The sequence below is a fragment of the Pieris rapae genome, chromosome 17, assembly GCF_905147795.1.
Source record: "Pieris rapae chromosome 17, ilPieRapa1.1, whole genome shotgun sequence".
Taxonomy (NCBI): Eukaryota; Metazoa; Arthropoda; class Insecta; order Lepidoptera; family Pieridae; genus Pieris; species Pieris rapae.
This window is the reverse complement of record NC_059525.1, coordinates 3,421,588-3,447,411: the sequence shown is the minus strand read 5'-3', so window position 1 is coordinate 3,447,411 and position 25,824 is coordinate 3,421,588. Positions and strand designations below refer to the sequence as shown.

Here is a 25,824-nt window from a genome sequence, read left to right as displayed (position 1 = left end):
TTTCATTTCATATCAAGTAAAAAAATATTAAATTTTTTTTTATAATATATGCAAATACGTATTTTTAAAAAGTTTACTAATAATTGGATTCAATAAGTTAGGTTAGGTTTATTTTATTTCATATCAATAAAAAAATATTAAAAAGAAAAAACTAACCATGAAGGTTTTACTAAAAAAAATCACAGAAGTTTTTATGATTCATGCAAATATTTTAAAAAGAAGCTACTATTTGTTTCAATATCAGATTTAATGATTGGACTCAATGAGTTAGATTTGGTTTTCTTTCAATAAAAATAGTTTACTGAAGAATTGGCTGTATGGGCCAAGTTCCCTTTGCCTACGCAGAATGGGTGAAGAAAAGAAAAAACAAGCTTTGCTCATATTCTTTGCGGTTGGCGCCATTTTCCAAAAATGTTCTTTCGAGTTGAGTTATTTGTTGCACAAAATGAGTAATTTCGACGATATTTTATTTGAATGAATACCACCCGAACTCAGTATAATTGCACAAAATGCTTCGGAGAACAATTTACCGGAAATATATAACATATCTACGTGCAATGAATTTATTCCGTAGAGAGAAGAGAAAAACAGCAAATAGTTTCATTAAATTGCTTAATTTTTTCGCAACTGTATTAAAAATAGTCGTTCAGTACACGTGCGGAACCGTCATTGCAACTCGTCCCGACTGTCAACCCTCACCTTCGGCTGCGCCTCGGCTCGGGTAGACATTCGTCGGAACTCGTTGCAATGACAGGCTTTCCGCACTTGTAATGAAAAATACTATTAACGCGTGCTTAAGTTTTCCATACAAACACCGTTAGTACTTATTACAACACTGAACAGTGAACACATCATATAAAGGCTCTATTTACATTGAAGAGCAGTATAATATATTATATCTCTATGCTCTATACTTCTGATCAAATAAATTTTAAATATAAACTGTGGACACTTCTGTTATCTATGCTTATTACATACTTTTGTATTTCAAGGTCATGTCATAGTAGTATTATTATACCCATTTAGAATGCTAGGGTCCCTCATATTTTTTCTCTTTCTATGACATTCTATTCATATCGTGTTATCTCAGCAGCAAGATTTATTTTAATTTTCCTCGATTTTAGGGAACTGCTAAATCTTCTAATGGCTGCCGAAGACCATCCACAAAACAGCTGATGTGCGTCTTTTACTTTATACATAAAGTTATTGTGTGTTCCTTTGTTTGTGACTCTATTTTTTTAGATTAGATGGTCCGGTGTTTGTGTTTACATTGTATGCGACGTACAGGGTTAGTATATTATAGCCTTTAAATGAAACGGATTAGACAACGAATGCTACTGTAGATTGTTGGGCTTTTCAGATGTCACTGACCATACAACAAATAATTTTGGATGCAAAAAGACTCGCTGGTCGGCTTAAGGAGCGGGAGACTGAAGCGGATGCGTTGCTGACTGAAACTCAAACAGCATATAGACAAATAAGCACGATGAAACAGGTAAGAATCTCAATAAAGCAACAGTATCTTATTGACGTATTCAATTGTTGTATTATCTATTCATGTAAATATATAGTTATATTTTCTTAAGGCATTTTAAAATATATTTTAGAACATACAATTCTATTATTTTAGTACAAGGAAGAAGTGGACACACTTAATGAGGCATCCAGGGAGAGACCTAGAGGGGAGTTAATTGCTAGTATAGAAAGAGAATCTCGAATAATGAGGGAGGTGCAAAGGGAAAATGTTGAACTAAGAGCTGCACTTGAGGATCACAGAAGAGCTCTTGAGTTAATAATGTCAAAATACAGGCAACATACAGAAAAGAGAATATGGGAGTCTCGGATAGATTTTACATCGGCAATCAATGAGAAACAGCAGGAGGTAAACTTATATTATAACATATATATATCACAATCAACTTTTCCAATTAATTTGTAAAATCCTTACGTTTATATAATTAAATGTCTTTTGCAGCTTATCCGCCAGCAAGCAGAGCGAATTAATGAAATGACAAGTATCATGTATAAAGCAGTGAACATGGATGCCCATGGTGATACTAGAAGGGAAGAAGAACTATACCAAAGGCTTATTACAGAGAATAAGGTAATTGTTTGACATGCTAGAACTGGTCTAATCCCTCTCATCTTATTTCATTTATTTATTATCTTTATATGGTGTTATGTAAAATATAAACTTGTCCTTGAAAAGGAACTGATGGCTATTTGGTTGCAAAGAAAACTAAATAATTGAATACATATACAAAAACAATATGTATTTCTAAACTAGATGATTTGTAGTATGTTAAGAAAACTTATACTTATTCCATTTTCTAGTTGTTGTTGGTATTATGTGATATATAGAGCTTTCCTGAAATGATAGCTTATACAGTTTTTCTTATAATTTCTAAGATAGCAAAAAAAATATTTTAAATACTTTGATGTAAATTCATCATAATATATAATATTTTAAATTTATTCTAATTATGAACCATACAGGCATTAACTTCTTTTTCTCTTTTGCAAGTCAACTTATAATGTTGTAAAATGTTCTGTTACGTACAGCAAAAGACAATTTTTTTTTTCTGGAGTGATTCTTTTTTTTATCTATTTCTATTTATATTTCTATCTTTTGTTTTTGACAGTTGCATAATTGGTTCATTAATTGAACCCATTTATAAATATGTGTTTGTATGAAATAATTCAATGAAAAAGTTTGATTAAAAGTATGATAAATTTTGCAGGGTCTTCGAGAAATGCTTGATATATCTCGGCGTTATGGTTCAGACAAGTCGTACCCATCTATGGAGGACAAAGATGTTCAGACAGATGGGCCACCACTACCTGGAGCGTGACGACCTGCTAATGACTTGTGCCGCCTCTAAATATATAATGCACCACCTCTCCAAACATTCTCTTGGTACATAACTTTACATTCTTGTAAGTCTATTCCATTTCCATGCTCATCTAAATCTTATGTTAATCATCTCCTAAAAATTATTATGTAAATTTTTATTGCAATTATTTAATTGGCATTGTTGCCTCCTAATGAAATTTGATGTGTGAGCATAAATTACTTCACTTGCCTAGATCATTTAATATGATCAAGGATTTTTCTTGAAAAATTCTTAATTTGTACTTCTATCATTGTTTGAGGAATCCTATTAGTGACAATATTGGGATTGTGAGATTATTTACATTAACATTAATTATTCCATCAAATGTTATTTTATAATTATCAATATTTAGTTGAACACCCTTTAATTATATTTTCAAACAGTGAAGTGTGTAAAATAGAAGTGTTTGAAATATTAAATCATGTAAGCTTTGAAAATACCAGTTGATATTTGAGGGTTTTTTGACAGCGCTCTATATCAAGTTAAGACCACAATTTTGTAAACTATTTTTGATAATAATTTCAAATTTGTTAAGATTACTTCCTGAAAATTGGTGAAGGGTGAAATTGTGTTGTATATTGAGTTGCTTGATGCGGATAATTGTTAATTTAGTACGAACTTATTCAAGTTATGTTGCTGTTAATATGACAACCCAATTTACAGGAAGTTTTAACAATAATTTTAAAGCAGTAAATGTTAAGAAATTTTCAAATTTTTGGATAAATATTGAAGTGAATGTAATGTTGTTTTACTTTGAAATTACAACAATTGATTGTCATAGATTGTAGCCTGTCAATACATTTTCTGCTTGAATGTGTGAAACTTATGGCATTACTGTGATCTTTAGAATCTACTTAATGTTTATTAATATTCTATGAATACCATGTGGGCTATGGCTACAAAGACTACTACCTGTTTTTCTATTTTTCTTAGTTTTATTGTTAAACATAATTTGGACTAAAAACAACTTTAAGGTTTTTTACTTAATAATATAACATTTGAATAAGTTTGTGTTTCTATAGATTTAATTTCTGTAATGAAACTTCATTACACAATGAGTGTGAAGAAGCAGTTTGAGAATGGTGACAAAGAAGTCATTGATCAATTTTGATAAAAAAATTAACAGTTTGTGTATGTGCAAAAATGATTTACAAGCTATTCAAATTTACTTAGCAAATTACCATGTATTAGATGTAATGTGCTATTTAGACAATATGATACTTATTAAATTCTAAAGTTTTATTGCAAAAAATAACTCCCAACTCTTTTCTTCTGTTCAGTAGATATTTCAATGTAGAATATTCCTATTGTAGATGGTTATCAAATGTAATGTAGTTGTAACAAATATAGAAAATATTAAGATAGTTAAGGTTAAGATAGTTTGTAGCCACAAAAGCAGTGCTGGTTCAACATTCAAGTAGAGGCACAAAGCAAGCAATATCAGTATTTTTTTATTCTTTTAAAAACGAAAATTAATGTTTTATTAATTTTCGTTTTTATAGAATTAAAAGTTAGAACCATACAAAGCACAATTTTATAAAATATTATATGACATTTGATTAGCTTACAATAATCATACCTGGATCTATGGAACAATATGGGCACAATTAAAAGATTTTGCAAACTCATAATCTCTTAAATTCCCTGAACTAATAACCTTTCTAAGAAAATTTTAGGCAAATTATCAACTCAAACAAAACTTATGGATAACAGTATTTTCAAGATTGTTTGTATTTTTCAATACTTCAACTTAGATGTGCCAACTGATGTACTTTCTAAATGGTGTTAGAGTAAAAAATATAAAGCTCAGTTTACATAATTCTGATTTATTATATATAAAAGAATCATATTGCCCAAAATAATGAATATATATATCTGTTGATTTTTTAGGCTAACAAAATTTACTAAAGTATTGTAAGATAAATTAGTTATAATGAAACACTTGATGCGATATTTTTTCATATTACAGCTTTGGATGTTAGTTGCCTAGGGTTAGTGGTTAAAGTAGTTTCTTTATAGTTGGTAAATGGTATGCTAGAAAAAGCAAGCAATATAATGTGGACTGCATAACATAAAAATTAGTCAAACTTGCTTGATAAGCCGTCCTCACTGGAAGTCGGTACTTTCATATACATATATAATGTTATCAACTTAAGGAAATTCTTCAATGTTTTAATGATTAAGCCACATTAAGGCTGTATCCTACAAATAATTGTATTTCATACTCTCTTTGGACCCATTAAACACCATGTGGTCAAAATAGTTTTTACCCTGGAGTACTTGAGTTTCTCCAATTAATTAGTATGTAGTATTACTCCCTGTTCTATTTTTATAGATGTCTGTATAGTTTATCTGCAAAATTGTTAATATATAAAATATGATTTTGCTTATTGTTTTATATTATTTCATACCTAATGAAACTTATTAACTGTAAAATTAAAGACCAGAATTATTATAGTTTGATAATTATTCTGATAGTTATGTGGCACTTTATCAGAATAAAACCTAATTGCAAAATTCTTTAAAATGGAATTTTAAGTTTTGATTTTAAGAGTCTAGTATCAAAAATTATTGTATCTGTATAATATTATAGAAAATAAAAATATGACAAATAGTAGTTTTATTTCACTGAAGTCTAGTGTCTTGACCGAGATTTCTCAACATTAGAAAAGTCATCCTGAATAATAAATGAAGAGTGTTAGCTGGAAATTTTAAATTTGTGTATAACTGCTTGGATGTAATAAAAATGCTAACTTAGATTGAATATATAATTTATCAAACACACACATTTATTCATCTAAAAAGTTGTAAACTCTTTTATTATGAATCATACTCTTGTTTGTGTGTATTCTACAGGGAATTTGAAAGAGTGCTGACCAATGGCTGGAATGTTCGGCAACAGACCTGCATTTGGGATAATATTCCATGACAAGGTTAATGTGACATTGTTGTGACCCCTGAAATAGAAATTAATTAGGTTATGAATGCAAAATGCATTTTAAAGGATATTATTAACAGAATAAATTACTGAAAATGTTAAAGATGTTATAATACAAAATATCTGTTTGCCTATGATTAGTATATATTACAAATTCTATATATGTTTCTGAGAATTACTAAAGATTCTATATAATGTACATAAATAAGTCTACTGCATTTCAATGCTACAAGTTTGTTATTTATTACTCTGCTACCAACCACAATATGTATAATGCATAAATGATATGATTAAAATAATACTTACTTTAAACCATTTCCATCATCCCAGAAATAGTATTTTATGTTCATATTCTTAAAATCTAGCAAAGCATTTTCTCCCCTTAAAATAATTTTATCCCACAGTACAACTTGATTCAATTCATTAGATGGTGTAATGTACTCTGCAGTTAGATATAAGAACAACTGTTTAACATTCCAGTTAAAAAGACTGGTAAGATCTGTTTTCAGATCAAATGTTAAATAACCCAAATCATTCTTTTCCCTTGAGGCACCATAGTCTGGAACATTTTTTCTGTAATGTTAAGAATATAAACGTTTAGGGTATTAATTCTCGTGACTAAATTCTTCTTTTATTAGTGAGAGATTCTATTTTTCACAGGTCTTAACGAGACAAAATTTTAAGTTTAAGTTACAATAATAACTGTTTACTTACACAACTACTTTCACTGTATTCATTTGAGCAGCGGTTCTATAGTCCACCGTCAGTGTGGATAGAAAACATAAAAAAGTTAAACATGCTAGAACACTTAGAGTATACGTAAGAATTGCATTTCCTCTTGTTAATATAGAATACATGTTTATTTATTATAAACGAAACAATGTATTATGGTGATTTTATATATTTGATCTTGTATTTTTGTTATCCTATCCAAAATCAGCAATAAAGCCACGATCCACTGCGGTTAGCTGACGTTGTCTATATTTGACATTAACATTACCAGATAACAATATTTCCTCGAGGACACGTCATTTGTAATTAATTTATAAAACAGAGTATAAAACACTTAAGAGCATGAGGTGGTACAGAAGAAGAATCGTGTTGAAGCTACTTTTTTACTTCCGGTACTATAATTAATAATTAATATTCTCCATGTTTGTATCAAGCCTCTTTTGGTAATGAGATTTAAATATATTTTGTAATAACAATGGTATTGAACGGATATTTCGATTTAAGGATGAAATTTAGATACTGGACGATAGGAGTCATACTCTGATATACATTTTATATTGCAATAAAAAGTGTCGGCTCTGAATCTGAAGCTTATGTTAGGTTAGGAATTTAATAATTAGCGGTATTGATTTTCCCTTGTCTTTATTTATAACTGTTTCTTTTTCAGTTTCTAATAATATGTAAAACTATGCAACCTAGTAATGCTGCAAATATCGACGGTACGACAGCAAAGCCCTTGTTACACGGCACTCCCCCAAGAACACTGCGACAGAAGCAAACCCTTGTTCGATAACTTCCAGACATCTGCTCATAGCAGCCACTAGTGATTGCTGTATTATTATTGTCTACGGCTCTAGTGCACATATAGGTTGAATTTTCCGCTGTAAAGAAAAAATCTAAATAGTAATCGTTGCAAAGTCTCCGTAAATTTCTTTAATGTAAACCACTTTGAGACAGAGATATTTTTTTAGGGATTTTAGGTTCTAACTCTTAAATAAAACGAATCCTGTACAAGTTGTCATATTCTACTTAGTATTAAGTATTACTTTCAAAAAGGTTAATAAAATTAATACATACGATGTCCATTGAAATAGTAAGTATATTTTGCACAGATATCGTTTTGTGTGAGCACACAAGTGGTTGCGTTGAAATGGTTTGCCCAAATATAATCAATATCTGGCCAGGTGCCGTCCTCTGAAAGTAATGTATTTAAAAAAAATTTAACCTTATTTTTTACTTGCAATTAATAATAATCAGTGATAATGTAGCTCTCAAATAGTGAAAGAACTTTTAAAATCGGTCCAGTAAATTTTGACCCAATTCGTTACACTTAACATACTTACATACAAATCTTTATAGTATTAGTATAGATATAAATTGTCAGACTTAGCGCCTTATAAAAAGATAAAGCAAATCCTGCAACGTGTACTTTTCTAGCTAGTTTTTGTATACTGTTGTTGGTGCTGTGTGTAGTTGTATATAGCTAGTAAAGTGTTCTATTTTGTAATCAACTTTAAAGCAGCCGAAGTTGCAGGTTATCACTTCGAAATGTTTTTAATTTTTTGTTTTCTTTCATTGGAGTGATTCAATTATGACAGTTTCTGTATAATATTCTTATTGAGGATGCTTATAACTTTGTTGTTTAAAAAAGCTGTAAGCTTTACAAGATTAAAGTCTAACCTCTTAATGACTATATAGGTATTATATGAGTATGTTAGGTACTTAAAATAAGATATGATTACGACAGAGGTTGTAGATGTCTTACCAACTTTTAGCTTTCAATATTCAGATTTTACGACAGTAATAGCAATAATGCCTGGATTATAAGAAGCAAGGAAACTAAATAAAAATATATAATAGTACTCTCATTAGCTATTCCAATCATAAAACCAAAGATTGTAAAAACCCCAGACCAATAATTTTTTTTTAAAGTATTCATTCAATGTAGGAAGACAGACTATATGAAAATGAAATCACAAACCTGAAACAACGAGAGGCTGATGGCACGGTATTCCATCTGCAAGACGTGTAGCATCATTACAGGTCGCGTTCATGAAGACACTTTGATTGTCATATCGGGGACCAAGCCACGTAAATTGGAAGCATCGTGTGTCATTACGGTACGATTGAGCTACTGCTGAAGAATCTGTTTTACGTTAATGTAAACATCGATTAAATATTCGGAAATATAATTAAGAATATTAAGTTTAATAAAACTTTTTATTAAGAAACATTTTTAGAAATTTAATTATTTTACACTTGTTTCTCTAAATTGAATCTTTAAAAGTAGCAAAAACCATTTCTATAGGTACTATTGTATATACTGTATATACACATACTATTGCTATGTGTATGCCCGGAACTTCCGCTCCAGATATACATTTTTATAATTAAGACAAAAACAGATAGATCTAACTCGGTATAATATTTCAATTACCGAACCGCTCAAATAAACGACTTTATAAATATTTTTTGTATACAATTACTTACATAAAATTGATGTTATTAATAAAATCCTTTCAATATTCCACATTATTAATACTAGTCTTTTTGTTTTCATTCACATTGTTTTCACTGTTCAACACTTGAAGCAATCTTGATAAATTATTATCTTTAAATTACGTATGATATTAAAATATTCAGTTAAATATCTTTGTTCCTTGCCGATATATCAAGAACTGATTGCACGGATTTCGATAAACATTCTTTCTAGTTTGAGTAATCAGTATTTAATGATATAAGTGGTTATACATATATATTGTATTTCATATATTCATATATTGTTATAAGGACACTTGTTTATTATTATGGTAGGTTAGATTAAAGCATACTACAGTGCTGTCATCAAGAAAATTTTCGAAGTGCCTCCTGAAATGAACACCTAAAGTGGGTCGTCTCATTCTAGTGGGCTTGATCTTTCCATCAGATTATGAGAGAAAAGATCGTACTCGCGTATCCCTACGCACACATTATATGTAAACAATATCTATGCAATTAAACATTAAATGTCTAACCATTATAATTGTAACCAATTAGAAGAACGATCTTTCTAGAAGTTTTTCTTAGATAACTTAATTTAATTTTACTAATTTGAAACATCTTTCCGGATCACAATTGATTCGACATAGACACTCAAATAACTTTTGAAAAAAGAATAATTTGATTATTTTAGTTATTACAAAACTGCCAGCGACTAATAAGATAATGTATAAATTTATTAATTTATATACATATAATACAAAGCTACTTAAACTTGCAACTAAATCTCATAAAGTCTGTGGAGCATAAAGCTACTGCAATAGGCTTGTGGTATTTGGCGATAAGGCTTCAAAAATCCATCGAGAATTTTGCTTAAACTTCTTGTTGTTATTTCATATTTTCAGGCGTTCCGGTATTCAATAATATGATTATTAGGTTCTTGGAATATGAAATACGTCAAAAGGTTGAGAAAGTACTGCATTTGCTAGTGTATTGAACCTCCCTATGATATTACTTCCCTCGGGTTGTATAAGCCGATTTCGTTCATCCTTGTTCCATCAGCGAGCAACGAGTATTCCCAAGGGAATTTATGGCAACCTACAGATATGTCTTTAATAGAAACGCAATTTATAATCTATTGCGGTTCCTATTCTGAAAGTCATGTCCGAGTATTGTCCTTGTTTTTCTGAAGTGTATTTGAGAGTCTGTGTAATTGGACCATTTCAACTAAAGAACTTGTCCGTCTCTTTTCATCTTAAGATATAAATTGACAGAAAGAAACGAAAGACTAAATTTTTGAAAAGTTAAAACAAACTATTTTAGTTTTTATTAGTGACGTCTTACCACCTTTTCATGATGTCACTGTCAACGAAGACTTGCAATTCCATAATCCTGTTAAGTTATAATGCAAACTTCTTGTAGATGTATTACGGCCTTTAAAAGAGCATTATACATTGTCCTTACGGTGTCACTAAAACTACCAATTACAATAATGCCTCTTGTCTAACTGATATTGAAACTTATTTCTAGGAACAAGGAGAGTTGATATGGCTTAATTAGAGCTGCTTAAAACTTTCTTTTGCAATTTTATTAATGTATTATTAAAATTATTATAATTAATATTATTTAAGTATTAGGCTCGAAACCATACTCCAACAAAAATCTGTTTTAGAAATGTTAATAATCTGTAATCAGGATCTCAAGTATAAAATTAGTTGCAAAGCATCTATTATAAGCTAAGTTAATGTTTCAGACGTTCAAAACTTATTTATAGAGCTAAAGACATTATATTCAGAATTGTCGACATGATTCTTAATTTGACAATTCGTCATATTTGAGCGCAAAAAGTGTTGATAGGTGTAAAATTCGTAAAAAACTCCACTAATTTTATTTATTTATTCCTCAAAGTCTGAAGAAGGTTTTTGGTGAGGAAATTGAAATATGTAGTTTTATTTAGTACTTAAGATTTTATTCCTAAAAAGCATAATATAGCACATCAATTTTTTTTATATATTGGCATGTAGCTACTAAAAAGTAGACTAAGTAAAAAAATCATATTAAATTGAAACAAAATTTCCCACGGGAGCTAATATAGAATAAAACTAAGTGGTACGAGTTGCTCGTGGTTCCAAAAGCTCAGATTAATGTCAGTTCGTTGGGTGAAAACTGCATTTTAATATAGGAAAGGATTTCCTTACCACAGGTAGTTGGTAGAGGACTGTTTCTATTTTAATTTCTCATTTTCATTATAGTGAGTATACGTGTAGCCTCATTTTAGTGTTTACTGATTTTGCACTTAATAAGGGGTTTAAAATAATGTTTCTTTTGAAGAGCATTGAGAGCCTAGCGGCATGAGAGTTCGCGTCAACCCTCGATTGAGGTCGGGTGGCATCATGACTGTTCGTCAATGTCTAATGCGTCAATGAAACTCATTGGAACGACGAAGGAAAATCGTGAGACGTTTAAATGGATGTTGTGTATAAAGCACAGAAGGCTAATCACATTCTTGCCAATTAATAAAAAAATATTATAAACTGTTTATAATCTGAGGCCTCGTTAGCCATTATTTTTTTAAGCTAAGTCTATTCATTGAGAACCTTTAGTCGTTTGATCGGCATAGAGTAAATAAACAAAGGACTGTTAATAAAGGCCTGTGCAGAAGAACGGAAAGAGGGATTGCTCCGTGTCTTATCATTCACATAATGGTCGAGAAACAACAGTTTTACTATAAAAAATGTATTTAAAGCAAAGGGTCTTAACATAATATAGTTACACAATTTCGTAATACCTTAAAGAAACATTACCTATATACAAATACAATGAAAGAGTATAAATAGAGTATTTACAAATATTACAAGCGCTAAGAGTATTTATATTTTTACAAACTCTATTCTAGATAAATCTAAGGATTAGAAAATATTTCTATTACACGCCAAATAAAATGTTCACCGTCACATTATTCGAAAATGATTTCATATTGAAGTGCACTAAAGATTTAAGTTCATCTGCTATCTTTAAACACGAACACTACTTTCAATTTTCACTAATTGATTTTACAGGCTTAGACTAAGATTTTATCACGGGATATTAAAATCTGTGGTGTCTAACCAACGTAAGGAAAGGGTGCATATGGGGGTGGGTAATATCCGGGGAAACCAGGCGCAGCGCTAGGTTGCAGAGGAATAGAAGATGTAACGTAAGACGTCAACACTGTTGGTACGACTGCAGTTGAAAATAATGTTGTGTAAACTGTTTTAGCACCAAATGTCAGTTTCAAAACTTGACTGTTTGTGGCTACCACTTCTGTATTTATCACGACTGGCGTAGACGTCACTGTGAATTGTTGTTGAGGGAAGAGGGGGTTTAATGGAAGAGCAGGAAGGCTACTGGTTCCGACTTCATACTCAGTCCTGGTTACTGTTGCTACTGCTCGAGAGATAGTACTCTGAATCGTATTTTTACCATCGTAGACTGGGATGACGTGTGATTCGTAAATCGTTTCGTATTTGAGTACAGGTTTTGATGTGGTAATTACATTTGGTATTTGGGCAGCAGCAGCAGGGTTAAGTAAACGTAGTAAAGCCAGTTGCTGAGCTTGCTCTGGAGACAACGCCGGTGTTGATGGTAGGGGTGGTTCTGTAACTTGATTGTTTTTATTTTGTCCATGTGCTTTCTTAAGTCTTAAATGGTTGTCTCTGTATTTATCAATTTCTGTGAGGTCAAAATCTGATCCAATATTTGCCAGATCTAAGTCTGATGGAAATACGCGGCGTGGTACACCCTCTTCGTCTTCGTTGCTGTCACCAAAGTCTAATTCTAAATGTAGTTCTGAACCAGCTTCATCCAGTCTGCTGTTAAATTCTTTGAGGGTCTTGCTTGGTATAAATTGGAAGAAGTCTAATGGTGGTAATGTTTTCGTTGCAGTAACTAAGCGAGTCACTTGATACGTTTGAATGAAGGTTAAACTGTTTGTAACGTTAGAATCTCTTACAATTGGTAATATGTGAGTCTTAAGCATATTTTGTGTAGTACTAAATGTTTCTGTCACTGTTTCTAATGGTGGTGTTTCAATATCAGACGACAAAGTAATAGCTGGCAACGTTACTATGCTTGAATCCAAAAGGTGATCTTTTCCATATGGAGAAGCTGTCGCTAATATATTTTCTGTCAACGGTTCGTTGAGAGAACTTTGCGAGTTGTATGATAATGTCGGTTCTATGCGCTTTTCTATTGTCGATGTTACTGTAATAATACGAGTATTTTTCACGCGTCCAACCTGTAAGGAAATAAGTACAGGTTAGTATAATGATTTTGTGCTTCATGTTATATACAAATTCCTTAAGTATGAAAGCAAACCTGGAATGTATATGGAGACTTAAGAGTTGCAATTTCGTAGTAGACATCTCGAAAATCAGCTGGAGTAGAGATTTCTACCTTAATAGTTTCAACTGGAGGAGGTTTTTCAATAGAATTGTCATCAGATTCGTTATCTAAGAGAGTGCCAGGACCAGTTTGTGATCCAGATAACTCAAGATCGTTATCTGAACGCGCTAATGGTGTAACATCATTCGTTTGCACGTCGTCAAAAAGTGGGTTAGTATTTGGAGTTGTTGGCTCTTCATCACCACTCATTTTTCGAATTGTCACTTTAGGCTTAGGACTTGTTTTGTATTGCCAACGACCTGAACCTGGCGAGCGATTCAATTTGAATTTGTATACACTTGTTGAAGATGCTGAGACTTGTTCAACTGTTGATGGTTGTACTCGAGGTTTGAAGCCGCGTCTTGATTGACTATCATTATTACTAGGTGGAGTAACAGTGGTCTTATGACCAGAGTTCCGATTGTTCTTTCTTCTATTCGAAAACGCTGGTGGTGCTGGTGGTTCACTGAAAACAGAGACGGTTGCCAGTTGAGGAGTGTTTGTGGGTCGGCCATATCGTGTACTGAAAATAGAATATGTGAAGGTGCATCGTTAATAATAATTAAGTAGTGCTAAGAAGAAAGTTAAAAGTACTGTAAATATTACTATCACGTTACCTTAATGTTTTTTGGCCAGAAGGTGAATTTCTGTTTTTAAATTTTTTTGATTGATTGATGGGCTCTGTGCTATCGTTTTCATTATTCTGGACTCTATGTCTATTTTTAAAGGAAGTACCACTACTAGGTTGTCTTCTAGCAGCCTTAGTGTGATTTTCTTCATCGCTTATTGATGGTGTTGGTTCTAGATTGTGTCTATGATTTTTTGTAATTGCAGGCGCTGCCGTTTTTAATATTCTATGAGTGGGGCTTGGTGAAATTTTTCCTTTATGGCCAGTTTGTAATATTTTTGAATTGCTGTTTAAAACTTGAGCATACTTTCCAGATATATAGGTTCCAATAACACTTGTTTCGTGTACGGTTGTAAGCCCATCTTTGACAATTGTACCTCCCAGCGTAGTAACCAGGCCAAGAGGGTGTTCTTCGTCGTCTTGTGAAGGTGCCGGTGGGTGAACTCGCGTCTTAGGCCCTTTAGGTTTTTGGCCAAGTGGTTTAGACGGGCGTAAGTTTATAACTCTATAAGTTTCTTCTACAAACTCTGAGGGCTGTCGCGATAAATAATCGTACTCAGGCTCTCCAATATTATTGTTTGTAACTAAAATTGCCGGTTCTTCTTGACTGGATTTTATTTCTATAATTTTATTAACCTTTGAATTCACTACAACTGATGGGCCTATATTTTGTTTTACATCAACCTTGCTGCTTACAACATTTGTCACACTTTTAATGGTTTGACTTTTCTTTGTTTCTTTTTTATTTGGTTGGTTTGCGGCTGGTTTGCTAGGTTTTGAAGAAGTTTGTTTCATAGAGTTATTTTCTACGATTTTTGAAGGTCCAGCATAAACTTCAACTTTAGTAATGATTTGCTTTTGTTCTTTAATGACAGGTTTAGGAGCATTAGCGTGCTTCTCTTCAACTTTTGGTGGAGACGTTACAACAGAAATAGCACTCGATGCGACGATCGGGGTTGGCGCTTTGTTTGTTTTTTCTTTACTTGTTGTTTTACTTGGTTTTATAGCTTCTGGCTTTATACTCGTTATAGGCGGTGGTTTTGTTTCTATAACATTTTCGTGAACTGATTTCTCGGTCACAGGTTCTGAAAATAAAAATTATTTTTGAGTTTTTTTAGGATTTTATTTTTGCAAATTATTATATATATTATTACCTGGAGATGGAGCGGAATTTGGCGAAAACACCATCACAGTATTTCCTATTGTTGTTGTAAAGTCTAGGAAGCCATAAACAGTTTGAGTAAGAAAGTTGGCTGGATTCGCTGAAGACACGCCGCCTGAAAATTGAGAATAATTTGTTTAATCTTTGTCTTAATTTATCAAGTTATTTATGTCTAAATTACAAAAACACTTTATTGACTTCCACAAGATGTTTATATTAAGAAAATAAAGATACTAAAGAGTCATTGAATGTGTTACTTCAATATCATTGAATGGTTAATGGACTGTATTAGTACCATCGTGGGGCTAAAAAAGGGATTGGATACAAACAAAGCTATTCAAGACATGCGTATCTTTGAATTAATGATGTGTAATGTCGTTAACCTAAAGAATATCTCCAAAAAGAAATATTTTTGTTGATGGTTTCAGGATTACACTGAAACATAGCTTTGTTTACCAACGGATGTAAAAAAACTAGTTTCGGCACATTGTGTTTCATTTGTAGTATATCATAAAAAAGATTAAGTAATTCTTTATATTTTGTACAAAAAGCGATTGGTTGAAGATAAGATGCAATTTAATTTAAAATAGCATCTTTTAAATTTAAAACTTTGGTACGAAATCATGAATTTATTGCCTCACAATCCGTGCCAAAATCAAATTTATATTGCATTTTCGCTTTCGAAAGTAGGTAACAAAATTCAAGCATCGTTGCTCTATATTCTTGTTACTTCCGCACAATTTGCTGGCAAGTGGATTGAGATAGTCCACCATTGATAAGGTTTAGGGACGCCTAGTAATCTATGCTTTAAATTATTTTCACCCCTTTTACGAGTATATATTAACATGTAAAATTCTTATAGGAATCTTAAGAATTTAATATTACACCGGCCTAGACTACGCTTCATTTATCTTTTTTTTTATTCTTTGTACCTACTACCTAACCTACTTCGTATTTCGTGGGCTTTCTTCGATCCACTAGTTAAATATTTAAGTAATAAACATTAAACGTAAACGAACCTTTGTGACTAAGATACCTTAATGACATATTAACTATATCTTCATATGACAATAGATAAGACAATGCAAGTTCTATTATATTAAACTATTGTAAATCAAGTAGCTATATTAAACAAAATTTACTGCACATGTCCTCATTAGCTTCTCCATTTTGCGAGTTTTGCAAAACACATTGTGAAATATTTTGGCTTTTGTTTTATAATGAGTCCTGTGATTTGAGGTTCGTAACCTTTAGGTTTTCAAGTCACGGACAATTTTTATTATATTAAATACACAGTATTATTTTATAACGGCGATTTTAGAATTGCTAATCAGGTGCAATATTATATTTATTTAATAGAAATTGATGTTAATTCATGACTACGGCTTCTATTAGAAATAGCTCCCGAGTAATCAAGGCTAGTAAAACTAAGGCAAATTAATAAACAACTCGTTAGTCATATATTAAATTCTTCAGAAATACGTTTTTCGATATGTTAACTGTTTTACTTACATAGTGCAGCAGAAACTGCTAGAAGCAAGAATACCCTCGGATCCATGATTCTCGTCTTGATGCTCAGAGTTTCAACCAGTAAAAATCTTGTTTATCAGCTTAAACAGTGATGAATACCCATATTGTCTGAACAAACAGAACCTGAAATCAAAAATAGAATAATTAAGTAAATGTTCAGAAGTATAATCCAACGTTTTCTCGTGATTAAATTCTAAGCTAGACTTAGGTCAAACTACAACTTGCGTCTGGAAAACGCAACAAAAAAATTAGAGATTGCATTTCGATTCCTACCCTCGTTGAGAGTTGACATAGATGCCAAAATTGCTAATATTGCTAGAAGACCATAGAAGCGTTTGGCTGGCGACATAGTTAAGGTTTATGGGGAGGAGGAAAGAGGCCGTTCAAGTATGACGTAAGCACTACATGGGGGGGGTCTATGATGATTACGTCAACAGTAATTATTCAGTTTTTTACACATATTACACACGCATTGTCTATGCTTGAAAATGAAACGCATTTACGAGGATTCTTACCTAAAAAATAACAATTAGAGCTTTGCTTACTGACAGGAGGAAGGGAGGGGCGTGGGGATAAATTGCAGTAAATCTGCTTACGTAATACTTGAACAGACCCAAACTAAGAACAGAATAAATTTAGACGACAAAGTTTACCTATTTCAGCCTTCTGTCAATAAACGGCGACAATAAGTTCACTTCATAAATTGATAAGTTAAGCACAGTTAATAAGTTAACATCGTTATCTATAAATGTTGTAAATAAAATAAATAAACAGTTACAAAACGATCCTCCATACACTCACGCATCGACGGACAAAATAATCACTCAACATGCAAATCGTTGAAGCGGCCTCACCCTCTCATTTCATTGGTATCCCAATCCATCGCACAAAACCAATATAGCTTTTCATATAAACAAGTTTACTTGTTTTTGCTATCCGATATCAGTATACGTTAGAAATATGTTACAAAATATGTATAGCAAATAAGTTTATATATTGTGATATATATACTTTTCAGGACATATTATAAAGGAATCAGTGGCGCTACAATCTTTTTAGGTGTGGGCTTCAGATTTATGTAGGTATCTGTTTTATGATCATTTGTCAACGTAATAGGCAATTAGGTGATCAGCATCCTGTGCTTGACACGTCATCGACTTTTAGGGCCTAAAGCTAAGAATGTTAAATGCGCACAAGAAAGTGCATTGGTGCACAACAGGAAACAAATGTAATCATTTTTCATTTGATATTTAGAAACTAAGCATTGTACATCCGCTGATGAGTCTTAAATTAAATTATAATTTTAGTCGCAGCTATTACTAAAATTATTAGTAAGATTTATCTATTAACTCAATAAAAATCCCACGAACGTTTTTAATACACCCAATAATATTTAATTTAATTTATGTTAATTTTAGTATACACCTTTACACAAGACTGCATTACTTATGCTGGTAACTTTTATAATTATTATTTTTTCTACTAAGTATTTATGACATTCTTTTTTTTGCGACTGAGGCGCAAACTAAAGCTGCCGTGGTCTCTGGCAGAATGACCAGCGCTGTGGAACATTCTGCTCCTCATCATAATGCTGAGCCAGGACCAATTACATTCCAACACACGCATTACACATTTGAAACGAACCGAATGGTAAAAAAGATATTTTTATTATTTTTATTGTTTGTGATATCTCGCATTTAATTTTTTCTTTGATAATTGTTATTTTGTGTGGTTATGTCTGTGTGTTTTTGTTTGTAATAAATGTCTATGTCTATGTCTACGACGTGGACTACACAGCTAAACATCGCCGATATTGTTCGAATAAAAACAATGCACATATGTCTTTGTATTCATTTAACAGAATACACCAACGAATATATAATATAAATAATGAGCAATAAATTAGTAGTATTACTTTTGTTGATCGGCAGATTACATTTGGTAATTCACGATTGGCATCCATTGTGGGGCTGGCATTTGAAGGCACGGAGGATTTAAGGTCGGATAGGTTAGCTCTGGAATTTGCAGTGCACTACGAAATGTCTTAAATAGGACCGATCTATTCTTATAGGATGATTAAATTCCATTCAATGGATGCTAGATATTTATGGCTTGGTATGGGATTAAAAGTAATTAAGAAAACAGAAATCAGTGGCGCTACAACCTCTTTAGGTCTAGGCCTTAGATTTCTGAATCTATTTCATGATATTTTTTTTCAATCTAATAGGCAAGTAGATGATCAGCCTTCTGCCTGACACACGCTGTTGAGTTTTTGGGTCTAATACATGTCGGTTTCCTCACGATGTTTTCCCTCACCGTTCATCTGAATGTTAAATGCGCACATAGAAAGAAAATCTATTAGTGCACAGCCAGGCATTGAACCTACGACCTCAGTGATGAGAGTCGCTCGCTGTACACTGCTCAATTTCTATATGAGTTCAATTATATATTCAAAATATAACAAATATGTATTGTAAATCTCATTCGCGCTAAGGGCCAAATTTAAATACTAAAATTCGTGAAATTGATTTAATTTTAATTACTCGTTAGCACGCATTTATAATAGTATTAAAACAAGGCTAAAGTGAGTTATCAAAGCCCCGTAAGCGTCTTCGAGCTTCGGTATAATCAACATTATGAATGTTAATATATCCAACAAAAACATTATTCGCATTAGAATTAGTTAAATATAAAAACAGTTTTTAATAATATTCGATTCCGTATTGAGATTGGATGACATACGCAGTTGTTTACAAAAATTTACTTCGTATTGAAAAAAATCATTCGTTTCTCTGACGGTAACTAAATTCATATTGTTGGACAAATACGCTTAAAACTGTCCGTTATATATTTGATTGAATATTCTACTGCATATATTATACAGTAATTGAACCGCCCGAAGATACGTCAGTATTCTGGCTGTGTCAGCGCGGAGGCATCTGAACCAAATTCCTGTGCAAATTGGCATCTATTGTGCTCCAGTCCAGTCGCTAGTCTAGCAGACTGCATTCAAGCCATTTGAATGCACCCTAAGTTCCAATCGTAAGCACCCGTCATTTGAATATGCTAGCTAACGGTTGTTTACTTTTGATTAAAGCCTTTCTATATATACCTTTCTATATATATGTAAGCAGCAACGAGTACATGATCACATTTCATTTTTCAAATATAGAACGCTGTTACAATTAATATAGCATCCGGCTATAGATAACAACCATTGTTGATTTAAATTTGAATTAAGAACAATTTATTCGCAATTTCAATTCACAGAAAATGATTTCCATGAGCCATAAATTAGAATAAAAAGCACAGACCCCTTGCTATCTACGCACATGATCACTCAATTGGCTGTAAAATTCACAAGAGGTTAACGTCCTAGCAAGATGCGTGATTTAAAATTAAAATGGTCTTTCAAAAGGCGAAGGGTTTGCCTTTGCTAACACAAAATGATATAAAAAACGAGAGGACGTCATCAAAGTACGGTAAAGGAAGGGTGTAAAGTGTTTGCGAGTGAGATGAACGCGGTGATGTTTGTGGTCTGTCTATTCATATTGTAAACGTTCTAGCATTCCTAGCGAATATAGTTTTGAGTTTTGCCCTTTACTTCTAATGACAGTTATTAAACTCTGTACTACTGTAATTTTGTTGAGATTTGTCAAGCTTACGATAACGTCAGTTTTGACAGCGAACTTGTCAATGTTTTGAACTGACCTGACAATGTTTTAATAACTTTTTAAATAAAGATACATTATTTGTTTTGTCAATATTATATTGTATTTCTTTCTAACCCGAGTTTTATTACATATTTTAAAAATATATAGGCTGTTTATTGCAATTATTGAAACGAGTTACATTAATAGAAAATACTCCACGCACACTACAAGAAAGGTAATAATATTACCTTTCTTTTTTTCTGTATCTGTTTAATGTTCATTTGTCAATCTAATAGGCAAGTGATTATTAGGCGAGCCTTCTATGCTTGACTTTTGCAAGCCGGTTTCCTCACGATGTTTTCCTTTACCGTTCGGGCGAATATAATTTGCGCACATAGAAAGAAAGTACACAGCCAGAGATCGAACCTACGACCTCAGGGATGACAGTCGCACACTTAAGCCACAAGTCCAACAATACACTTTAATCAAATTATAACAATTTTATAATGACAATAGTATGTAAACATATTTAAGACTTTCATACAAGTTGTAACTGGAAAATACCGCGGAGAACAAGTTAAGAGCTGGAGGTGCGCAGAAATGGTTTGGCTGCAGCCCAAGCACGTTTTGCATTTTATTCAAAACGTTGACGTGAAGGATAAAGTTATATTATTTTACTACTGTGACGTGATCTGCATTCTCTTGAATAAATAGCAAATAATATCCACGTATTAGCTTTGTAATTGACTTTCATGTAAGACAAAGCTTTAGTTGTAATTGATTTGTAATCTTATACCCTTTCACAATAAATATGGATGACAAAACTCAACAGTTTAGAGGTCTTATTAAAGACATAAATTTGCTTAAGGTTTTAAAGTATTTTTACTTTTTTATTTGTTAGTAAAAAAAATTTCACTGTTTTAAAAACTAGTCTGTGTCCTTGGTCCTTTGTGTGCAAATAACTACTTGACAGCCATTGCTTTTGTGATTATCTCACGATGTCTAACTCCCTATAAGTTATCAATCGCCCATATAAATATAAAAATCCGATTTTAATCACATATATAGCTCGTCTACAGATAGTTACTTGGAACAAGGATTACTGTTTCAAACTTATTGTTTGATAAACAATCACAGTGAGTTATGTAAGGCATAACGTCAATTTTAGTTGATCAGGTGGTTAGTAAGTTTATGAAGACATAATCCCTCTCAAACATTGTTTAATGTGAGCTTGCTTAACAAAGCCACAGTTACTTATTTCCTCTACGAATTAACTCTAAAGTTCTTGTTTACTGATACTATAGGGTTTCTCTTCATTACACTAATACAGAACTTTAAACTTGCTTATATAACGCTGTTGCCCGACCCGTTACAGCTATACCACAGATAATGTGTGACGTCATATTAGTATTTTGTCATTGTGTGATTTTAATAAATTCCAAATTTAAACATTATAAGTTTCAAATACGACAATAATGTTTGTTATTTAAATTGTAATATAGAGTTAAGAATATGGAGAGAAAAGAGCAATCAGCGGCATTCGTTTTTTTAAAACAAAAATAAAACCTCCTTCGATATTTTTGGTTATTTCTAAAAGAATAAGTATTATCTATGAATTTACAATGATCTTTTGTTATTCTCGGCATTCGTGTTAGTTGGCGCATTCATTCGTGATGCGCAATCAGGTGTTGTATCTATTGTATTAAAAATATATTGTACTTATGGAGCTTTACCTGATTGGAAAGGTATATAAAAAGCTTTGATGTAAATTATATAAATTAAGACGTATAAAACTTAAATAAAACTTTACTGGTTATAAATGCAAATTGAAGACTATTACTAGAGTGCTTTTCATCAAACATGGTCTACAATCACGCTACACTATTTTATTTAAATTTTGCTCTCGTGACCAAAGACAATATTTTATAAAAATTGCAAATATACCAGTTGTAAATAACTGTTTAATCAATGTAATGATTCAGTGAGTAAGGTGCGAAGGGTATGCCGTTAAAATTTAACAATCGCTAAATTATATTAGGTACATACGCCCACATTATTTTGATTTGTGAAGAGTTCATTCTATTGTTATGTACATCATGTATTTCGAGATGTCAAGGATTTTCTAACTATAGTTTACACAGTTTTCCTGTTAACGTAAATTATGTATGTTATTTGCTTAATAATGGCCAGAATTCGAAATTTAAAATGGAACAGATTTTTCTGTTTGTTTTTTTTTCATTTTTGATTTGTCTGCCTACCGTTTTGAAAGGCTAGTTTCGTTCCATAAAGTTGCAATGCAATAAGTCTAGCATCATCCATATTTAAACGATCGTTTAAAAACTTTTTTTTTAATAGAATATAAATTTGTTACTATAATAATATAATTTATTTTCTGGACTCGTACCTTTATTTAAATGAAAAACCATTATATTTATATAATTTATATGCAATTCGTATTAGACAAGTAGACTCATTTAAATAAAAATTCATTAGAGTACGTAGGATTTCATTTATTTATTTCGTTGTAAGTTCTAAAACACATGGATGCTTAAAATGTACAAGATAATATGGCAGCACAAATTTTACACACATACTCCTCAATTATTCTAAATTTCAAACAATTTCAAAAACAAAAAATGTCAAACTGGCAAAGAAAAAAAGCAAGTAACTTTTCCACAATATGTTGTCTGTACCGAAACTGTAAAATTAAAATAAAATATTAAAATTCTCAACAATGTTAGTAATGAAGTTGTAAGAGCGAGATAGCCTATTCACTGGACCATTAGTAAGTAAAAGTAGCAAGTGAGCCGTAGGTACCAGCTACATTCCAGCTATTCCAGACAACCTTAAGTGATGTCAGTCGTGGCCAGGCGGGAAACTGCCACAGATAACAGTTTGATATTATTGATTAAACTTTGAACGTCTTACAAATTATTAAGCATTTGCGTAAATATTTGTAGGAAAAATCTTATTTTACGCACACGACGCACGGCCAAAGTCATCATTTTATCGTTTGAGTTTATAATTTATTCTTTGTCAAAGTCTTCGTAGATTTAAAATTATATGGAAATTAAGTAATACTGTTGACTTTATCAATCCAATTTTATAGGCCCAAAGGATGAAAGCAATTCGCGAATCTCATTTCATGAAAGATTATTATGCTGAAAATCTCGACTTAATCACTGCCTACACATCAAAAATCGAGCGTCAAAGAATTATTCACAATTTATTTCATAGCGGATTATGAAAATCTAACCGTGGTGTGACGATATTGTGCGTGATCTATACCAACATTCATATTAAGAGGAGAGGATGTTGACAAATAAATATACAATAAAAATTGTTTTTCAAGCTGCTTAGAATATTTATAGTTATAAAACTACGTCATTAAGATTGTATCCACACTTCTTCCAATAATTATTTTGTTTGAAATTTAATGTTTTAGTAGTTTTCTAAGTTAAGAGATAATTATTGTTGTTATAAAAGTCGACTCGGTTGGCAGAAAATGTGCCACCAATTTATGTTCTACCGTCACATATTTTTTTCAAAAATAAAAAATAAAATAAAAAATAGAATAATTACTAGAGCAGTGTCTGGTCGCTTTAGTACCCGCTTTTCATTCCTAAGATCGTAGGTTCGATTCCCGGCAGTGACCAATGATTTCACATTTGACAAAAATATGCTTTCTATGTGGGCATTTAACATTCGCTCGAACGGTGAAGGATATGGAACGAATCTGATGCCCAGACCTAACTAGGTTGTAGCGCCACTGATTAATTAATTTTTAATAAAATTATAAACGCCTGATATCGAAAAATAAAATCACGTCACTTTATTATATGATAAGTTACAACTATTTATTAATTAATGTATTTATTATTTGTATGTTTTGTAAGGTAAAATTCCTAAGAATCATTAGTCTTATGTTAGATAATAAATATGTTCTCCGAGTAGAAGAATTCTAACTAATTCTAATTAATCTTAGCATTACAATTAGCCAATTATTGTTATAAACACATAATATCTTCGAACAATGAGCTCAATATAAAGAGCATTAAATTTTGAGAACGTTACTCATTTTAAAAATTCGCTTTATCCTTCACTCGGCGGATGCATTCTGCTTGTATTGCCACGAAAGATTTTAATTTGAGATAGTTCGAGATTTACTCGTAATACGCCATATATTTAGATACTCTATTTGTACGAGATAAATAATATTGTGACTTTACTTTGTGGAAATTCTGAAGCTCGTTGCAAAGGTGAATTCGCCGAGTAACTATTGAATACTGGAATATTCAGTATAACACAACACAACCTAGGAAAGTTTTTGTGAGTTTGTATACTTTAAAAATAGGTAGGTTTAGAATTTTCGTAATCCTTTTAACTGTGCATATATTTAATCCTAGGCAATGTTATATTAATAATTGATCAAAAGTATAGAATGGCATACAAATACATTTTTTTCTGGTAGTAAATATAATAAAGAAAAACTTAACATATATTAAAACCACACATTATCAATTTATATAACATAACACATTTAGTACATATTATAATAGTATTTGTGAGAATATATAACTCCGATCAGCCATCCAGATCAAACGATGCAATTGAAATCGAGTAGGTCATGTACTTCGAAGAAATTCAAATTATATGATTGAAAACAAAAAAGCGGAAACGTGGCCGACCTGGCGTGGTACAGTTCCGTTCAGACGAGAGCCAGAAAGACTTGCAGCGATATGAAAAACGAAGTTCAAGACTCGCGTCTGGTCGTCGCGGAGAGTGGCAGAGAGCGAGTGTGGCAGGTGTAAGAGCCCCTGAATAGGGGTTCTTATTTCTGACACATTAAGTCAAATTCAAAAATTGAAAATTTAAATAAAGAATTATGTTACAAACGAATTATTTCTTAATATTGTACAGTGACTAAATAATGATTAAACATTGTAATAACGTCTGAACGTATTATCAAAGATCATATTATCCCCCAGACGCAAGATTACTTTTCGTATGGCTTAGATTTATTTATTGTACAACAATTGGATAGAAGCCATTAAATATGCGCCAAGTCTTGCGATGCAGACGTTTCTGTAGTAGTCACTTTATTGCAGAGAGACAAGTAGGTACTACGTGGTATTGTTGTGCTCGATCGATTCTCGTCCGAGGCCAGACAAAGGCACGGGAATATTGTTTGTCACAAAATTTATTATGGCGACAGAATGCGGGCGACCAACTTAGATAACCCTCTTACCAACACAAACATATTTTTATCCTGACATCTTTCGGAGTTACATCCATTGACGGCAGCTTAGGCTAAAATCAAATTATAGTAATAGCTACAATATGCTCCAGGCTTTACATTGTATGTTCCAATAACTATTTTTCTTTAA

General features: G+C 31.9%; 3 protein-coding genes across 5 annotated transcripts in view; 1 reads left to right on the top strand and 2 right to left on the bottom strand.

The window, feature by feature from the left end:
- The first annotated feature begins 1,037 nt into the window (after positions 1-1,037).
- Positions 1,038-5,284, top strand: LOC111001716 (FGFR1 oncogene partner 2 homolog). The gene is made up of 5 exons (XM_022271711.2): positions 1,038-1,288; positions 1,361-1,495; positions 1,631-1,882; positions 1,976-2,104; positions 2,742-5,284. The coding sequence occupies exons 2-5, from the start codon at positions 1,361-1,363 to the stop codon at positions 2,850-2,852; spliced, it is 627 nt and encodes a 208-aa protein (XP_022127403.1). The 5' UTR covers positions 1,038-1,288; the 3' UTR covers positions 2,853-5,284.
- Positions 5,285-5,648: 364 nt separating this feature from the next.
- LOC111001719 (signal peptidase complex subunit 3) lies at positions 5,649-9,239 on the bottom strand. The gene is given in 8 exon segments (XM_045631844.1): positions 5,649-5,851; positions 6,139-6,405; positions 6,547-6,714; positions 6,797-6,810; positions 7,345-7,445; positions 7,642-7,758; positions 8,546-8,710; positions 9,055-9,239. Coding segments are annotated over 8 exon segments (1,032 nt in total). The 5' UTR covers positions 9,125-9,239; the 3' UTR covers positions 5,649-5,721.
- Positions 9,240-12,093: 2,854 nt separating this feature from the next.
- Positions 12,094-25,824, bottom strand: part of LOC111001722 — a 107,169-nt gene continuing 93,438 nt past the window's right edge. For 2 of the 3 annotated variants that reach the window (XM_045631860.1, XM_045631861.1), the window contains 5 exons: positions 16,767-16,907; positions 15,247-15,369; positions 14,082-15,177; positions 13,399-13,987; positions 12,094-13,318 (listed from right to left, as the gene is read on the bottom strand). In XM_045631860.1, coding sequence (XP_045487816.1) covers positions 12,146-13,318; positions 13,399-13,987; positions 14,082-15,177; positions 15,247-15,369; positions 16,767-16,812 — 3,027 coding nt within the window. In that variant the 5' untranslated portion in view covers positions 16,813-16,907 and the 3' untranslated portion in view covers positions 12,094-12,145. The remainder of the gene's footprint in view (positions 13,319-13,398; positions 13,988-14,081; positions 15,178-15,246; positions 15,370-16,766; positions 16,908-25,824) is intronic. The other variant, XM_045631862.1, reaches the window with a different exon arrangement.